We start from the raw sequence: 15,588 nt of genomic DNA, 5'->3' as shown, positions 1-15,588 counted from the left end.
AGAAAGAGAAATCTGTCCTGGGAATGAAATGTGGCTGTCATCGGCTTACCTATGAAGGCTTCAACTGTAATCCCTATTGGCTTCTATGCAACCATTACAGGTTCTGCAATGATGCTAACCCTTGCCAGACAGCAGGTGACTAAATGAAAAATGGCCATTTAACAGATCTCAGGTTGATAAAACTGATTTCCAGTTTTATAAAAAATAAAATTCCATATAAATGTAGTTCTGACATTAATTCAGACAAAGCATGATACAATGCCAGTATCTTCAGTCATCTGTAAAGGGCTCATGGCCCCTTCCCCATTCCTTCTGCCCTCAGCCCACCCCCTCCCCATTTCCTCCCTTCCTTCTGACAACCAGTGCAACCTCCTCTGGGTGGGGAACCAGGTGCAACCTCCCCCAGACTCCTTGCAAAACAACTAATTAAATAGATGAGCTGCACAGGGCAGCTTTCTAATTAGATTTGAGGAAAGTTCCCAAGGCTTCCCAGAGCCCCCTAGTTCCACTTTCCACCAGCTGCAAAGTCTTCTCCCTCCCCCACAGCGACAGTGGCAAACTCCCTCCTTAACCAGATAAAACCCCAGCCCCAAGTGCACTCCAGACCAGACTTTTCTAGAACAGGATGCTTCTCCCTCTTTGCCTTAATGAAGTGACCTGTCTCCGTTGATGTCAGTTCTCTCATCCCGGGGTGGCGGGGGTGGGGTACAAAAGGCCAGAACCCCAGCTACTCCAACCCTAACAATCTGTGTAGTTGCTAAATGTAAATTGGGTAAAGGTAAATGAGATACATGTGTCCACAAGTAAACTTAGGTACTCTTAACACCTTACAGTCTATGAAAAACTCTGGATTTGTTGACAAATAGGTTTTTATAAGCTGTCTATAAATAAAAATAATTCAAGACTGCTCAGAAGTAACTAAGGTTGAAATTCGGGATATTCTTTTAAATTGTGATTTTCAATGTAAATCAAGAAAATCAACAGATGGAAAAAAGGTTGCCAAGTCAAAGCTGTGCTTCTTAGTGAAATAATAAAGAAAGGACATGGATTGTAAGATTGGAATGGAAAAGATAAAACGGTTTAGGTAGTTGCAAAAGGTGTGTGGAAGTCTTAAATGGTTATACAATTTTTTTGTTAGCTACAAAAGTTATCAATCTGTTTTTTTTTTTTTTTGACGTAAGATTAAAATCTGATCCTCTGTAAAAGCAATGAGGTTGATGAAATACTTAAGTGTTAATAGATATTTGGGAAAATAGTCTTTTTGTATCCTACTGAGATAATCGTTGTCTCATTAAGTTCTACTTGTTTAAAAACAGCTGAGTTCTAAAAGTTTCAAAGTTTTAAAAGTCTGTTTAAATATGGACTTGTTTTACATGTCAAGCATAGAAAGCCAAGACACTGTGGCAAAAATGTTCTACATGAAGGATCTCCGTGAGGCCCCAGTGAAAAGAAGCAGCCATCAAAAGAGGATGTACTTTTCTCTAAAGGGAGGAGAGAACTTCCACTTTGCTTCTGGCCTTGTCCAAATACTGAGAGTTGTGGACTCAAAAGGCTTCCTTAGTCTAGGCAGCTCATGTCAACAGCCTCGAGTGGTCACTGACATCATAGATTAAAAAAAAATTAACACTCTTAAGATTTCTTTATTTGAAAGTCAGAGTTAGAGAGGTCTTCCATCTGCTGGTTCACTCTCCAATTGGCCGCAATGGCCGGAGCTGTGCCAATCTGAAGCCAGGAGCCGGCGCCCACGTGAGATGTCGGCGCTTCAGGCCAGGGCGTTAACCTGTTGCACCAGAGCCAGCCCCATTAATTTTTTTTTTTGTCTTTTCTTTTCTTTTTTTTTCTTCCGACAGGCAGAGTGGACAGTGAGAGAGAGACAGAGAGAAAGGTGTTCCTTTTTGCCGTTGGTTCACCCTCCAATGGCCGCTGCAGCCGGCGCACCGGGCTGATCCGATGGCAGGAGCCAGATACTTATGTGCAGATTGTGTGTCTATATAAAAATTATTAAAAACTGCTAAATTAACACAAATTACCTTTCTGGTGCACCTGACTTAAATAAATATGATAAATAGGCTGTTCTCAATTTGTTGGTACAGAAAAACTAAAAAAAAATTTTTTTTAAGTTATTGACATGTTTGCATTTGGGTCTGCTGGTCAAACAAGTTGCACTTGTGTTAGGTATTTGCAACCATAAAGGTGTACTATTTATCTAAAAACAATATAGTTAGAGGTATAATACAGTGCTCATTGCTCCCTCTAAAGTCCAAGTTAAAGTTGTTCTTGGCAAATTAATAACAAAATTTATAGACAAATTAGTGAAACCATCTTCATGTTTTGATCTTACTTAAAGAACATAGCTCTCCTCATGGGCACTGCATTGTTTCAAAAAAAAAAAAAAACTGTCAAAACATGCCTGTGACTACAGACTTCTAGCTCAGCCACCAAAGATTAAGGACAGAACTCAACAACCCCTTAACTGACATCTTAGAGGATGCCTCTGTGGTCTGCTTTAGCAGGAGGAATGTAAAGATAGCTGTCAAGCCAACTAATAGCTACTTTACACAGTGTTCTGCCATCAACGAGACCCAGTGAGGCCAGTCCATCCCAAATGGCATCAGGCTTCAATTTGGAAAGCCAGGAGATGGGGCAAACAGCCATCCTGAAAAAAGCCAGCCTCTACCAAATTCTGTCAAGAGCTGGGTGAATGGAATTGCCTTGGGGCTGAAGGGATCCCAGGTTAGAACCACAGATCCTACTGGCTCCAAGCTCAAAGAGCCCTTTACTCTGCCCGGCTTCCAAGATAACTACTGCCATTGAGGGCAAGGCCTCGGGTCAGGACAGGCAGGACTGCAATCTTCCTTTCAGAAGTGCCGCCTGTTCTGTACTAACCTCCTGTTCAAGCCAGCTCTTCTCCCAGGCCGCCTAGGTAATGGAGTCAACAGGGGGTCTTCCCTCAAGAGGTTCACACCTTTCTTATGATGTCTCTTCCACTATCCCATGTAAAGACAGTGGTCGGGCCTCATACGTACCTGGCCAGGCCTACATGCCTCTCTCTGTGAGAAAACCTGCTCCTGGTTTAGAGAACACATTTCCTAGGTACTCTAATAACGATTCAATCTTTTTGTTTTAGATCCTGTTGTATCTAATTTGCTTGTTAGACCTGCAAATTCCAGACTTAGAAAGCCACAAAGTGGGGAAAAGTCCTCTATTGTAAAAAAGCCTTCTCGGGGCTGGCGCTATGGTGCAGCGGGTTAACACCCTGGCCTGAAGTGCTGGCATCCCAGATGGGCGCTGGTTCGAGTCCCAGCTGCTCCACTTCCGATCCAGCTCTCTGCTATGGCCTGGGAAAGCAATAGAAGATGGCCCAAGCCCTTGGGCCCCTGCACCTGCGTGGGAGACCAGGAAGAAGCTCATGGCTCCTGGCTTCAGATCGGCGTAGCTCTGGCCATTGTGGCAAATTGGGGAGTGAAACAACGGAAGGAATACCTTTATCTCTGTCTTTCCCTCTCACTGCCTAACTGTACCTCTCAAATAAATAAAATCTTTAAATCAAATAAAAAAGCCTTCAAACAGATAAAACAAACTCTTAGAAATAAACAGACCCTTGTTCCATCCACCCCTACTACAGTCAAAGTCCTCAAGATAGCTCCCTGGACCCACCACAACACAGACAGGCAGGTGGGCTGACACTGGAGTGCAGCTCAAATCCAGCAATACCGTACAAGCTGAGCCTCTGACACAGGAGGGTCAGCCCTAAAGAGACCAGCAGGGCCGGTGGCTGCAGAGAAACTCTGGAAGTGGACTGACTTACGCAGGGCCGAAGCTTGAGGGAACAGCTGCCCAGTTAAATAAATGCAGCGATCCTTTAGTTTTTGTCTCTTTAGATTGGTTTTAAAATTTTAAGCAACTTTTGTATACAAATAGGTGATGAGGACAAGATCATAAAAAAATTACTGATCAAACGAAAAAGGTCACCCTTGGGGCAGGGGTTGTCCATCCACCTCAGCGGAGGGCCCGACTGGACCCTCAGCACCATGGACTATGCGCCTTGAGGGGTGGCTGACAGTAATGGAGGCCGTTCATGCGATGCTGCGCAATGCTGGGGGTGGGATGCCCCCTAGCACCTGTGGGGGCCATAATTAAGAAACGGCTGTTTTCCCCTGAAGTGATCTAGAAATACAACACAATTCCAGCAGGTTTAATGATGGATTTTTGCAGGGAAGGGGTGGTTACAAATCAGCATGCTAATAATGAGATCCTCCTTGGAAAGACAAAGGAATTAGGGGCTGGTGCTGTGGTGCAGCGGGTTAAAGCCACAGCCTGCAGCGGCGGCAAAAAATATAGGCGTCGGTTGGAGTCCTGGCTGCTCCACTTCCGATCCAGCTCTCTGCTATGGCCTGGGAAAGCAGCAGAAGATGGCCCAAGTCCTTGGGGCCCGGCACCTGCGTGGGAGACCTGGAAGAAGCTCCTGGCTTCAGATCAGATAAGCTCTAGGTGTTGCAGTCATTTGGGGAGTGAACCAGCAGAGGGAAGACCTCTCTCTCTGGCTCTACCTCTCTCTGTAACTCTCACTTTCAAATAAATAAAAATAAATCTTTTATTTAAAAAAAAGACAAAGGAATTAGAACAGCCTAAATAATCATGAGAAAGAAGAACACAACTGGAGGACTCACTATCCGACCTCAAGTCCAAGTCTCAGCTGTGAGTCTACAGCCATCAGGTGAGGCTGGCGCTGGAGAAAGGGCGTGGGTTCCAGTCACAGCTGCTCTACTTCCAATCCACCTCCCTGTAATGTAATGTGCCTGGGACAGCAGTGGAGGATGGCCCAAGCGCTTGAGCCCCTGCACCCATAAAGGAGACCCAGATGGAGTCGGGGCTCCTGGCTTTGGCCTGGCCCAGCTCCCATCTTTGTGGCCAATTCAAGAGTGAACCAGCAGATGGAAGATCTCTAACTCTGTCAAAATCATCAATCTTTAAAAAACAAACAAACAAAAAACCTTACAATACTAACTGTATACAGGGATGAAGAGCAAATAGAACTCATACTTTTTTTTTATTATTAGATAGAGTTAGTGAGAGAAACAGAGAGAAAGGTCTTCCTTTCGTTGGTTCACAACCCAGATGGCTGCTATGGCCGGCGCATTGCGCCGATCCGAAGCCAGGAGCCAGGTGCTTCTCCTGGTCTCCCATGCGGGTGCAGGGTCCAAGCACTTGGGCCATCCTCCACTGCCTTCCCGGGCCACAGCAGAGAGCTGGACTGCAAGAGGAGCAACTGGGAGTAGAACCCAGAGCCCACATGGGATGCCGGCACTGCAGGTGCAGGATTAACCAAGTGAGCCACGGCGCTGCGCCCCCCCCCCCCCTTTTATTAGACAGGCAAAGTCAGACAGTGAGAGAGAGAAAAAGGGAACTCAGACATTTTTGACAGAAATGCAAAAAGGCAGTTATGCTGGAACACAGTCCATCAGTTTCTCATAAAGTTAAAACACAAGCAATTCCATCCTAGTTATTCTCCCAAATGAAATGAACTCGAGTCCATACAACTACCTGTAGGCAAAGATTATAGCAGTGTTGTTCATCATCTCCCTAAACTGAAACAACTCAAGTGGCCTGTGAGTATAAACTGCTGTGTGTGCACACAATGGAATACTACTCTGCCACTGACCCTATGCAGCAACACAAAGCAGTATCCAATGTGTCGTCTTTGAAGAAGCCACAGTGAAAGGCCACTACTGCTCTGGGATTCTGCAGGCACCCATTTCTGTGACATTCTAGAAAAGAAAAACTAATAGCAGCAGAAAACAATCTTCTTTATAAAGCATTACAGGTAGAGAAAGATACAGCTACAAAGGAGCTTCATCATGGGAATATGGGGAAGTGAGGAAATGCTTCTGCATTTTGACTGTTGGGGTGATTTCACGATGCTATGCATTTTTCAAAATACAGAAGTCTACACAAAAAGGAATGAATTTTTCTGTAAATAAATTATACATCAATTAAAAAATAGGGGTGGGCTTTTGTCATAGCAGTGAATCCTCAGGCAGGGTCTGCGTTCCACATGGGAGTGCTTAGGTTTCCGTCCACGTTCTGATGCCGATTCCAGCTTGCTGCTAATCAGTGCACACTCTAGGAGGCCTCTTGACCATGGCTTGAGTGACTGGGTCCCTGTCCTCAGTGTGGGGGACTCAGGGTGAGTTCCCAGCTCCAAGCTTTGGCCTGGCCCCGCCTTGGCTACTGTGGGCATCTGGGGTGTGAACAAAGGGATGGGAGAGCTCTGTCTCTCCTTGTGTCTCTACCTTTCAAATAAATAAGAGTTTGGTGGGTGTCCCAATATTGATACTATTTTCCACACTTTTCTGCATCTCCAATGTATTTTCTAATAAAAAGTTAAAATTTTTAAATTAATCTGAATTTTTAAAAAAGATTTACTTATTTATTTCAAACGCAGAGTTAGAGAGGGAGGGAGGCAGAGAGGGGGGCAGAGAGAGATCTTCCACCCACCAATTCACTCACTCCCCAAATGGTTGCAATGACCAGGGCTGGACCAGGCTGAAGCCAAGAGCTTCATGTGGGTCTCCCACATGGGTGGCAGAGGCCCAAGCACTTGTGTCATCTTCTGTTGCTTTCCCAGGCACATTAGCAGGGAGCTAGATCTTAAGTGGAGCAGACGAGATTTGAACAGGTGCCCATATGGGGTCCTGACATCACAGGTGGTAGCTTACCTTGCTATACCACAATGCTGGCCCCAGCATCAATTTTTTTTTTTAAAACATCTTGTCCTCTGACGTGGCATAACTTATGTAGCATTTTTACTAAAAGTGTCTAACCTAAATATATTAATATAGTTATAATTATTGAGGAATACTTTGCAAAGTGACTGCCCTTATTCTTCAGAAATTTCAGTATCATCAAAGATAGACCAATGTACTGCCTGAATGAACTCTACAAGGCCATGACAATTAAATGCAGTGTGTAGTTCTGGGTTCTTTATCAGAGAAAACAAGCTACAGTAGACCTTATCAGGACAAAGGGAGTACAGACTGTGTATCAGGTAACAGACTTGCACCAACATTAAATTTCTCAAGTGTGATGATTACATTATAGTTCTATAAGAGGAAGGCTTTGTTCCTAGAAAAATCACTTAAGTGCTCTGAGTTCTAGACTCATTCTCAAATGGCTCAACCAAAAAAGAAAAAGTAATTTTTACATACACATATTTCTGAAGTGCAAACGCAGCAAAGCGTTACCAACCAGTTAGTGTGGGTGTAGTACACACAGGCATTCATGATGCTGTTTTTGTGTTTGGAAATTTTCCAAAGAGTAATTTAGGAAAGACGTTTACAAAGCATTCTTAGGGGTGGGCGTTTGGGGCAGCAGTCAGGTCACGGCTTGGGATACTCAGAGTACCTGGTTCACATCAAGGCCACACAACCACCAATCCAGCTTCCTGCCAACGTGCCTACTGGTCAGGCAGCAGATGATGGCTCGAGCACTGTGGCGCTGTCACCCATGTGGGAGACCAGGACTGAGCTCTAGGCTCCCAGCTTTGGCCTGGCCCAGCCCTGGCTGCTGTGGGCATTCTGGAGTAAACCAGCAGATGGAAGAACTCTGCTGACCTGTTTTCCCAATGAAAATACATAAATAAATTTTTTAATGTTAAATGTTGAGGCTGCTAGAATGTTTCATTTAATAAAAAAATCTGCTTCTAAAACCTGTAAAATGCAAGCCGGGCCCAGTTTTTGCAGACAGCAACACACACAGTTCTAGTTGCCAGTTCCTCCAGGAGCTTCCCAGGGAAGGCCGAGGACTACTGCTTTCTGCCACTGCTCCAAGGCCACGTGCCCAGCCATCAGGGTGCTACGGCCTCCCAGATTTCAAACACAGAAGTGTGTGGCCCGGGCTGCTTTCCTCATATATGCTGTGTGTACTTATGTATTTGAAAAGCAGAGTGACAGAGAGAGATGGACAGCAAGAGCAAGGTGGGGGATGGGAGAGAGCTCTTCCATCTGCTGGTTCACTCCCCAAATGCCCACAACAGCCAAGTCTGGGAGGAGGGAAGGAACTCCACTCTGACCTCCTACACAGGGGCAGGGGTCAAAGTACTTGGGCCATCATACGCTGCCTTCCCATGTGAGCACACGGGAAGCTGGACCAGAAGCTGAGCGGTCAGATCTGAACAGGCACCCTGAGGTGCGATGCAGACATCACACGCGGCACCTAACCAGCTGGGGCGTGCGAGCCCTCCTCATGTTCCTGGCAGCCAACAGCTCTTCTCGGCCCTCCTTAGCCAGGAGAGGTCTCGGCCCCGCCAGATGTGGCAGAGTCTCCTGCAGGCCGGACTCTTCAGGAACAGCACAGCTGCCCTGCTACAGGGCTCCTGGTGATGCGGCTCTCCAGGTACAGCTCTCGCCTCTGTCTGCGTCACTCAGGGAGGCCGCTGTCTTCCGGGTCGCTGCTTCTCTTCTCTGCCGGGTTCCTGTCTCATGACCACCAAGAACCAGTTCGAGTCCCGCCTGTTCCACTTCTGATCCAGCTCCCTGGGAATGTGCCTCGGGGTCCCAGTGCTTGGACCCCTGCCACCCACATGATAGGCCCGGATGGAGTTCCTGGTTCCTGGCTTCAGACTCTGCCAGATCTGGCTGTTGCGGCCATTTGAGGAATGGACCAGTGGATGGAAGATCTCCCTCTCTGTTGGTCTCTGTCATTCTGTTATTCAAATAAGTAAATCTTTTTATTTTTATTTATTTATTTTTTATTTATTTATTTATTTATTTATTTTATTTTTTTGACAGGCAGAGTGGACAGTGAGAGAGAGAGACAGAGAGAAAGGTCTTCCTTTGCCGTTGGTTCACCCTCCAATGGCTGCCGCGGCCAGCGCGCTGCGGCCGGCGCACCGCGCTGATCCGATGGCAGGAGCCAGGAGCCAGGTGCTTCTCCTGGTCTCCCTTGGGGTGCAGGGCCCAAGCACCTGGGCCATCCTCCACTGCACTCCCTGGCCACAGCAGAGGGCTGGCCTGGAAGAGGGGCAACCGGGACAGAATCAAGTAAATCTTTTTAAAAAGTCGTGGCAAACTCCAGATAAAATTCATCCTTTTGGGCAATTTTAAGTGTACAGTTCAGTAGCATTACGTAGACTGGCACTGTTGTGCAACCGCGAGCACCAGCCATCTCCAGAATTCTTCACCTTGCAAAAGTGAATCTCTGCCCTGTACGCACAAACCCAACCTCTGGCAGCTGCCATTCAACTCGCCCACAGAATCATACAGCACGTGGGCCTTTCTGCTTGGGTCACCTCACTTCATATGACATCCTCACGTGTAAGAGGACACCTCAAAACTAAACAATGTGAAAGCTAAATAATTTCCCATCCTCCATGCACACCACCCTGAGGGTACCCCATCACCTGTTGATGGGCACAGGGTGGGAGGGGGCACCGTATCCATGGAAATGCCACATCAATCTGGATCAGGACAGCTGGAACCTGGACCTCACTGGGGCACATACTCCTATAAGGGACAGAAGATTTCCTCCAAGGGTGAGCCAGGTCGCAGTCATAAGTGGAGGCCGGGCAGAGCTGAGGGGAGACACAAGCAGGTTCCAGGGCCCAACACACACACGGGTTCCCAAGCAGGAGGGCACGAGCCCAGCACTTCTTGCCCAAGTCCTGCACCCACGGGCGTGCACGTGGCACGATGGGTGAGAGCCCTTTCACAGGAAGGAATTGGGACTGACATATTTAGGACTGATGGAGAACATTGACTAGTGCAGAGGAGCCTCCCAGGGAGACCTGAAATCCCTTCAAAGTCTGAGAGCCAGGGGCCGACGCCATGGCTCACTTGGTTCATCCTCTGCCTGGGGCGCCAGCGAACCATATGGGCGCCGGGTTCTAGTCCCAGTTGCTCTTCTTCTAGTCTAGCTCTCTGCTGTGGCCCGGGAGTACAGTGGAGGATGGCCCAAGTGCTTGGGCCCTGCACCCGCATGGGAGACCAGGAGGAAGCACCTGGCTCCTGGTTTCTGATCGGCGCAGCACGCTGGCCGTGGCGGCCATTTGTGGGGTGAACAAAAGGAAGGAAGACCTTTCTGTCTGTGTCTCTCACTGTCTCTAACTCTGTCAAGTAAATAAAACAAATTGAAAAGTCTGAGAGCCAGGCCTCCTTGCAAGGAGTCAGCGGCTTCGGGGGTGTGTGACGCTCTGGTCGGGTGAATCCACAGAACACAGACACCACCCATCCCCCTCCTTCGCGGCGCCCCTCCCCATCCCACACCCTGGCTCCGGTTTGTAAACTCCCTCCTCCAGCGCCTCCCCTCAGTCTTCCTCGGGAGCCCTCCCTGCACCTCAAGTCTCCCAGGTGGCGGCCCATGCCCGCCCCGGGGACCAGGACACCCGCGTGAGGAGAGGGCGGCGTGGGGGGAGCGGGGGGGTCCCAGAAGCCGAGCCCTGAGGGCGGCGGGCGGCGGGGGAAGGGCGGGAGCCAGGTCCACGGCTCCCCGCGAGGGGCCCTAACCTAGGGCGGACGTGGGCTGGGGTGTGCGGGGCACCGACACACCTGCCAACGTGCCCGAGTCAGGCACGCACACCTAGTGCGAGACAGCTCGCAGCAACCGCCCTCCGGGGTTGTCCGGAACAGCGCACGCGCCCCCTTCTGAAGCGACCCCCACCCGCACTCCAGCCTCCCGCCTGCACCGACCCGGGCCCGACCGTCCGTGCGCGGGCTGCTCGCTCACCTGGAGCACCAGGACCTGGAGCATCTTCGCCGCGCCTCTGGCCCGCTCGCCCTGGACGACGCGCCCGGCGGCGGGCGTGGCGGGCGTGGCGGGCGTGGCGAGCCGCGCGGCCCCTGCCGCCGCCCCGGGGGCGGCCCCTGCCATCGCGCCGGACGCCTCAGGCCTCTGCGGGGGCCGCGCCCACCAGCTCGACGGGGACTCCAGCTTCCTGCCCTGGACGCGCCCCCGCCTGCAGGCCGGCCGCCACGCCCCCCAGTGCCGCGCCTCGTCTTCCCACCCGACGCCGCCGCCGCGGGCGCGCTCTGGGCTCCTCGTCGGCTCCACCCCGCGCCCCCGGCCTCTCGTAATGGCGCCCGCCCCCGCGCCGGCCTCCAGGCGTCCAGAAGCCACGTGGGCGCCCAACGGCCCGGACAACGGCCGGCCTTGCGCAGCGCCGCCGTGCGGCGGGGAGGGGCGTGGGGCCCCGCGATGCTGGGCGCGCGGCTCGCTTCCTGGGCCGCGGGGCGCCCGGGGGCTTGGGGACCTGGGCTGGCCTCCCCGCCGGGAGCGCGCGGGGCCTGCTGGGCTGTCCACCCCCAGCGTCCAGCGGGCCGCGCTCCCCAGGTCTCTGTGCTGGGCTTGCTTGTCTTAGCGGAAGTGTGCACGACCCCGTCCTCTGAGTGGGCCGGGGTCTGCAGCTCCTGTGACTGAAGCAGCCACCAGAGTTCTCACTTGGAAGGCTCTGTCCCCGCACCCAGAAGAAGCTGCTGGCTTCTGATTGGCCCAGCTCTGGCCATCTGGGGAGTGAACCAGCTGATGGAAGACCTTTCTCTCTGTCTTTCCCTCTCTCTCTAACTAGCACTGAAATAAATAAATAATATTTTTTTAAAAAATGAAAGAAACCTCGACACCCCCCCCCCCAAATCCTGGGCCAGGAAGCTTTTACAGCTGAATTCCTTAATATTTCAATGGGGGGTGGGGGTGGGCACAAGGTTTCTTAAGCTCTATGTGGAAATGTGTTAATTGATTGGGGCAACCAACAAAATAGTAGAAGACCAGATTAGAGAGAGCATGGGAATTGTTAGGTTCTGTGCTTGGGGGAGCAAGATGTTCAGGTAAGCCTCTAGTTTTAAAAAATAAGCTCGACTCTCTCGGTAACTGACTTTCAAGTAAACCTTTAAAAAAAATAAAAATGCAAGGAAAAAAAAAAAGCTTGATTCTACAGGCCCCACAGGTGTGTGCTTGACGTCCCCCAGGAGGACCTTGGGAAAGGACAGGTGTGCGCCTGCGAGTCAGGCAGGAAGCTGCTGATGGGGAGCATGGTGTTCACCTGGTGCTGGGGGGGGGGGTGGCGAGGAAGCAGGCTACATACCTGGCAGGCCAACACGCCTGTCGACAGGTGAGACGTGGAAGGTCCCAGGCCTGAAAGGAGGTGGAGAACACGGGCAGGCGATGTGCCAGCGCGGTGGCTGGAGCCCCTGCGTGCGGTGTCCGTCTGCACTTGCATTCAGTTTCCTGCGATGTGCATGAGAAGCAGCAGGGGGAGGCCCAGGTGCTGGGTTCCTGCCACCCACGTGGGAGATGCAGCTGTATTTCCTGCTTTCAGCCCGACTCGGCCCTGCTACTGAGGGCACTTGGGGAATGAACCAGTGGATGAAAGATTCTCTCTCTCCCTCCCTGCCTCCCTCCCTCCCTCCTTCCTGCTCTCTCTCTCTCTCTCATTTTGCATTTCAAATATATAAAATTTTTTTAATGAAGAATGCAAGGGACAACCTTTGTCTTTTTTTCTTTGACTAACTCTCATGCTGCAAAAGGTGATCCTGAAACATTGTCACAAACCTGCTTCCAGAAAGTGGAACTATTTGTACATCACAGTGGCCTTACCAAGCCCAGGGTCTTTGGCTCACTTGCAGATAGAAATTGACAAGGGGCCAATATGCAGCCCAGAAGGGTTTATGGGGCGCTCATGCTCCAACACAGGGACAGCACAGCAGGGTGAGCTTCCATCAACTTGCTGTCCTATGGGAGCCGAACAGGTGCTTTCATGGGGGTGGGAAGGCATGCCCGTTCCCCCAGTACACACGGCACTTCAATCTGGCTCAAACCCCTGGGCACAGGACAGCATTTGGCACCCAGCTAGGTGATCTGCACAGGCACCGCTGATTTGGCTTTCACTGTTTTTGCACACGACACACCACAGCAATGGTGCTTGATACCATCACCCCGGAAAGTTCACATGAGGCCATTTTGGGCATGCTTGAACGTTCAGGAGTCCCTACCAGGGCAGCAGGGGTCACTGCCGGTGAGGATCTGACACTCCTCGCTCCTGATTGGTTTGGAGCTAGAAATGGACACGTGTCCAGTTGTGAGGAGCTTGATATTTTTATAAATGAGTCCTGTTTCTCTCCTGTTGCACTGGGATGGATACTCAAAATGAGGCTGCAGCCACCCAGTCTCTTAAGACTGCAGAGTTTCAGAATCTGTACCTGTAACCTGCTCCCCCCTCCCCCAACTCTGATGCTAATGGGCAGATTTTTTGTTTGTTTTTTAAAAGACCTTGCACCATTGTTTTGGACATTTGGTGCAGCAGTTAAGACACAGCTTGGTATGCTGGTAGCCCCTATCAGAGTGCCTGGATTTGAGTCCTGGCTCCACTTTGAATTCCAGCTTCCTGCTGGCCTAGACCCTGGGAGGGAGTAAGTGACAGCCCAAATATTTGGATCCCTGTCACCCACACACGAGACCCAAATTGAGTCTGGGGCTCCTGGCTTCAGCCTGGCCCAGCCCTGGCTGTTGCAGACATTTGGGGAATGGATCAGTGGCCAGGAGATCTCTGTCTCTCTGCCTTTCAAATAAACAAATGTAAATAAAAATTCTAAAACTTTACAACATAAAAAGGTAGAAAGAGAACAAGGTTGTGGAAAAAAGGAAGACGTAGTATGGTGCTGCCATATCGTCCCCATTGGGTGTCTGGGCCACTTTGGAGCAGAGTAGCTGGGGTTCAGGCTCTGTGGTCTGTAGGAACCCCCAGAAGAGCCCAGGGAAGAGTTGGCCACGTTAAGTGGAAAAAGAAAGCAATGACTGATTACGATGACTTTGCATTTTGGGTCTGGATTTGCCACTCCTTTCCTGATGCGAAGACACCTAAACCTTAAGAAAAACATTGGGGGCAGGCCCTTGGTGCAGTGGTAAACCCGCTGCAGCCAGGTCCTATATAAGAATACCTGAGTTCAGGCCGGCATCCTGGCTCACTAGGCTATTCCTCCGCCTTGCGGTGCCGGCACACTGGGTTCTAGTCCCTGTCGGGGCACCGGATTCTGTCCCGGTTGCCCCTCTGCCAGGCCAGCTCTCTGCTGTGGCCAGGGAGTGCAGTGGAGGATGGCCCAGGTGCTTGGGCCCTGCACCCCACGGGAGACCAGGAGAAGCACCTGGCTCCTGCCATCGGATCAGCGTGGTGCGCCAGCCGCAGTGGCCATTGGAGAGTGAACCAACGGCAAAGGAAGACCTTTATCTCTCTCTCTCTCTTTCTCTCTCACTTTCACTGTCCACTCTGCCTGTCAAAGAAAAAAAAAGAGTAATTTTGCAGACTCTCTCTCTCTCTCTCTTTCTCTATCTCTGCCTCTCTGTAACTACGCCTTTCAAATAAATAAATAAATAAATAAATAAATATTTAAAAAGGAAAACAAAAAAACCAATATGTGATAGTCACAGAAAGAATTCTCTGGATCATGGGCTCTGAAGATTCTCCTGCTCAAAATACTATAGATGAAAAAACAAACAAAAAAGAAATACTATAGGCTTCTAAAAATTAATCAGAATCAAATATTTTGAATGAGCAGTGCATGGTAGAAGTCCTGATAATAAGTGTCAAAGTCAATTAATTATAGGAAGTAAGTCTGGATAATTACTCTATTTTTTTTTCTTTGACAGGCAGAGTGGACAGTGAGAGAGAGAGAGAGAGAGGTCTTCCATCCACTGATTCACTCCCCAGATGGCCGCAACAGGCAGAACTGAGCCGATCTGAAGCAAGGAACCAGGAGCTTCTTCTGTGCCTTCCACACGGGTGCAGGGGCCCAAGGACTTGGGCCATCTTCTACTGCTTTCCCAGGGCATAGCAGAGAGCTAGATCATAAGAGGAGCAGCTGGGACTAGAACCGGTGCCCATATGGGACACCGGTCCCTAAGGCCAGGGCGTTAACCCACTGGGCCACTGCGCTGGCCCCAATAATTCCTTTTTAAACACAGTAAGCTGGGGCTGGTGCTGTGGCTCTGGCGTAGTGAGTTAAAGCCTCCTCCTGCAGTGCTGGCATCCCATATGGGAGCCAGCTTGAGTCCCAGCTGCTCCACTTCCCATCCAGCTCTCTGCTATGGCCTGGGAAGGCAGTAGAAGATAGCCCAAGTCCTTGGGCCCCTGCACCTGCGTGGGAGACCAGGAAGAAGCTCTGGCTCCTGGCTTCGGATCGGCACACCTGTGGCTATGGGGGCCAGTTGAGGAGTGAACCAGCAGATCGAAGACCTCTGTCTCTCTTTCTCTCTCTGCCTCTCCTCTCTGTGTGTAATTCTGACTTTCAAATAAATAAACGAATCTTAAAAAAAAAAAAAAACAGTAAGCTTATTTCAGTGCAAAAATTTCGAAAGTCACATGACTTTTTCATAAAATGCAGCTTCCACTACGTTTTTGAAGGTCTTTTGTGAATGTGTAGATATTGCCTCACATTAATTTTTAAAAAAAAAAAGACTTATTTTATTTATTTGAAAGACAGAGTTAGAGAGATAGAGAAAGAGAGAGAGAGAAATGTCTTCCATCTGCTGATTCACTCCCCAAATGACCAAAATGGCCGGAGCTGTGCTGATTAGAAGCCAGAAGCCAAGAGCTTCTTCTGGGTC

The 15,588-nt window shown here is 50.0% G+C and overlaps 1 protein-coding gene across 3 annotated transcripts in view; it reads right to left on the bottom strand.

The window, feature by feature from the left end:
* Positions 1-11,114, bottom strand: part of LOC127486059 (putative ATP-dependent RNA helicase TDRD12) — a 109,395-nt gene extending 98,281 nt beyond the window's left edge. For all 3 annotated transcript variants that reach the window (XR_011384017.1, XM_070062490.1, XM_070062491.1), the window contains exon 1: positions 10,723-11,114. Coding sequence is in view for 2 of the 3 variants with exons in the window: in XM_070062490.1 (XP_069918591.1) it covers positions 10,723-10,866 (144 nt within the window). In the remaining variant the exon portion in view is untranslated. The remainder of the gene's footprint in view (positions 1-10,722) is intronic.
* Between the last annotated feature and the right edge of the window lie 4,474 nt (positions 11,115-15,588).

Source organism: Oryctolagus cuniculus, chromosome 18 (genome assembly GCF_964237555.1).
Source record: "Oryctolagus cuniculus chromosome 18, mOryCun1.1, whole genome shotgun sequence".
NCBI lineage: Eukaryota > Metazoa > Chordata > Mammalia > Lagomorpha > Leporidae > Oryctolagus > Oryctolagus cuniculus.
This window is presented reverse-complemented; position numbering and strand designations above follow the sequence as displayed.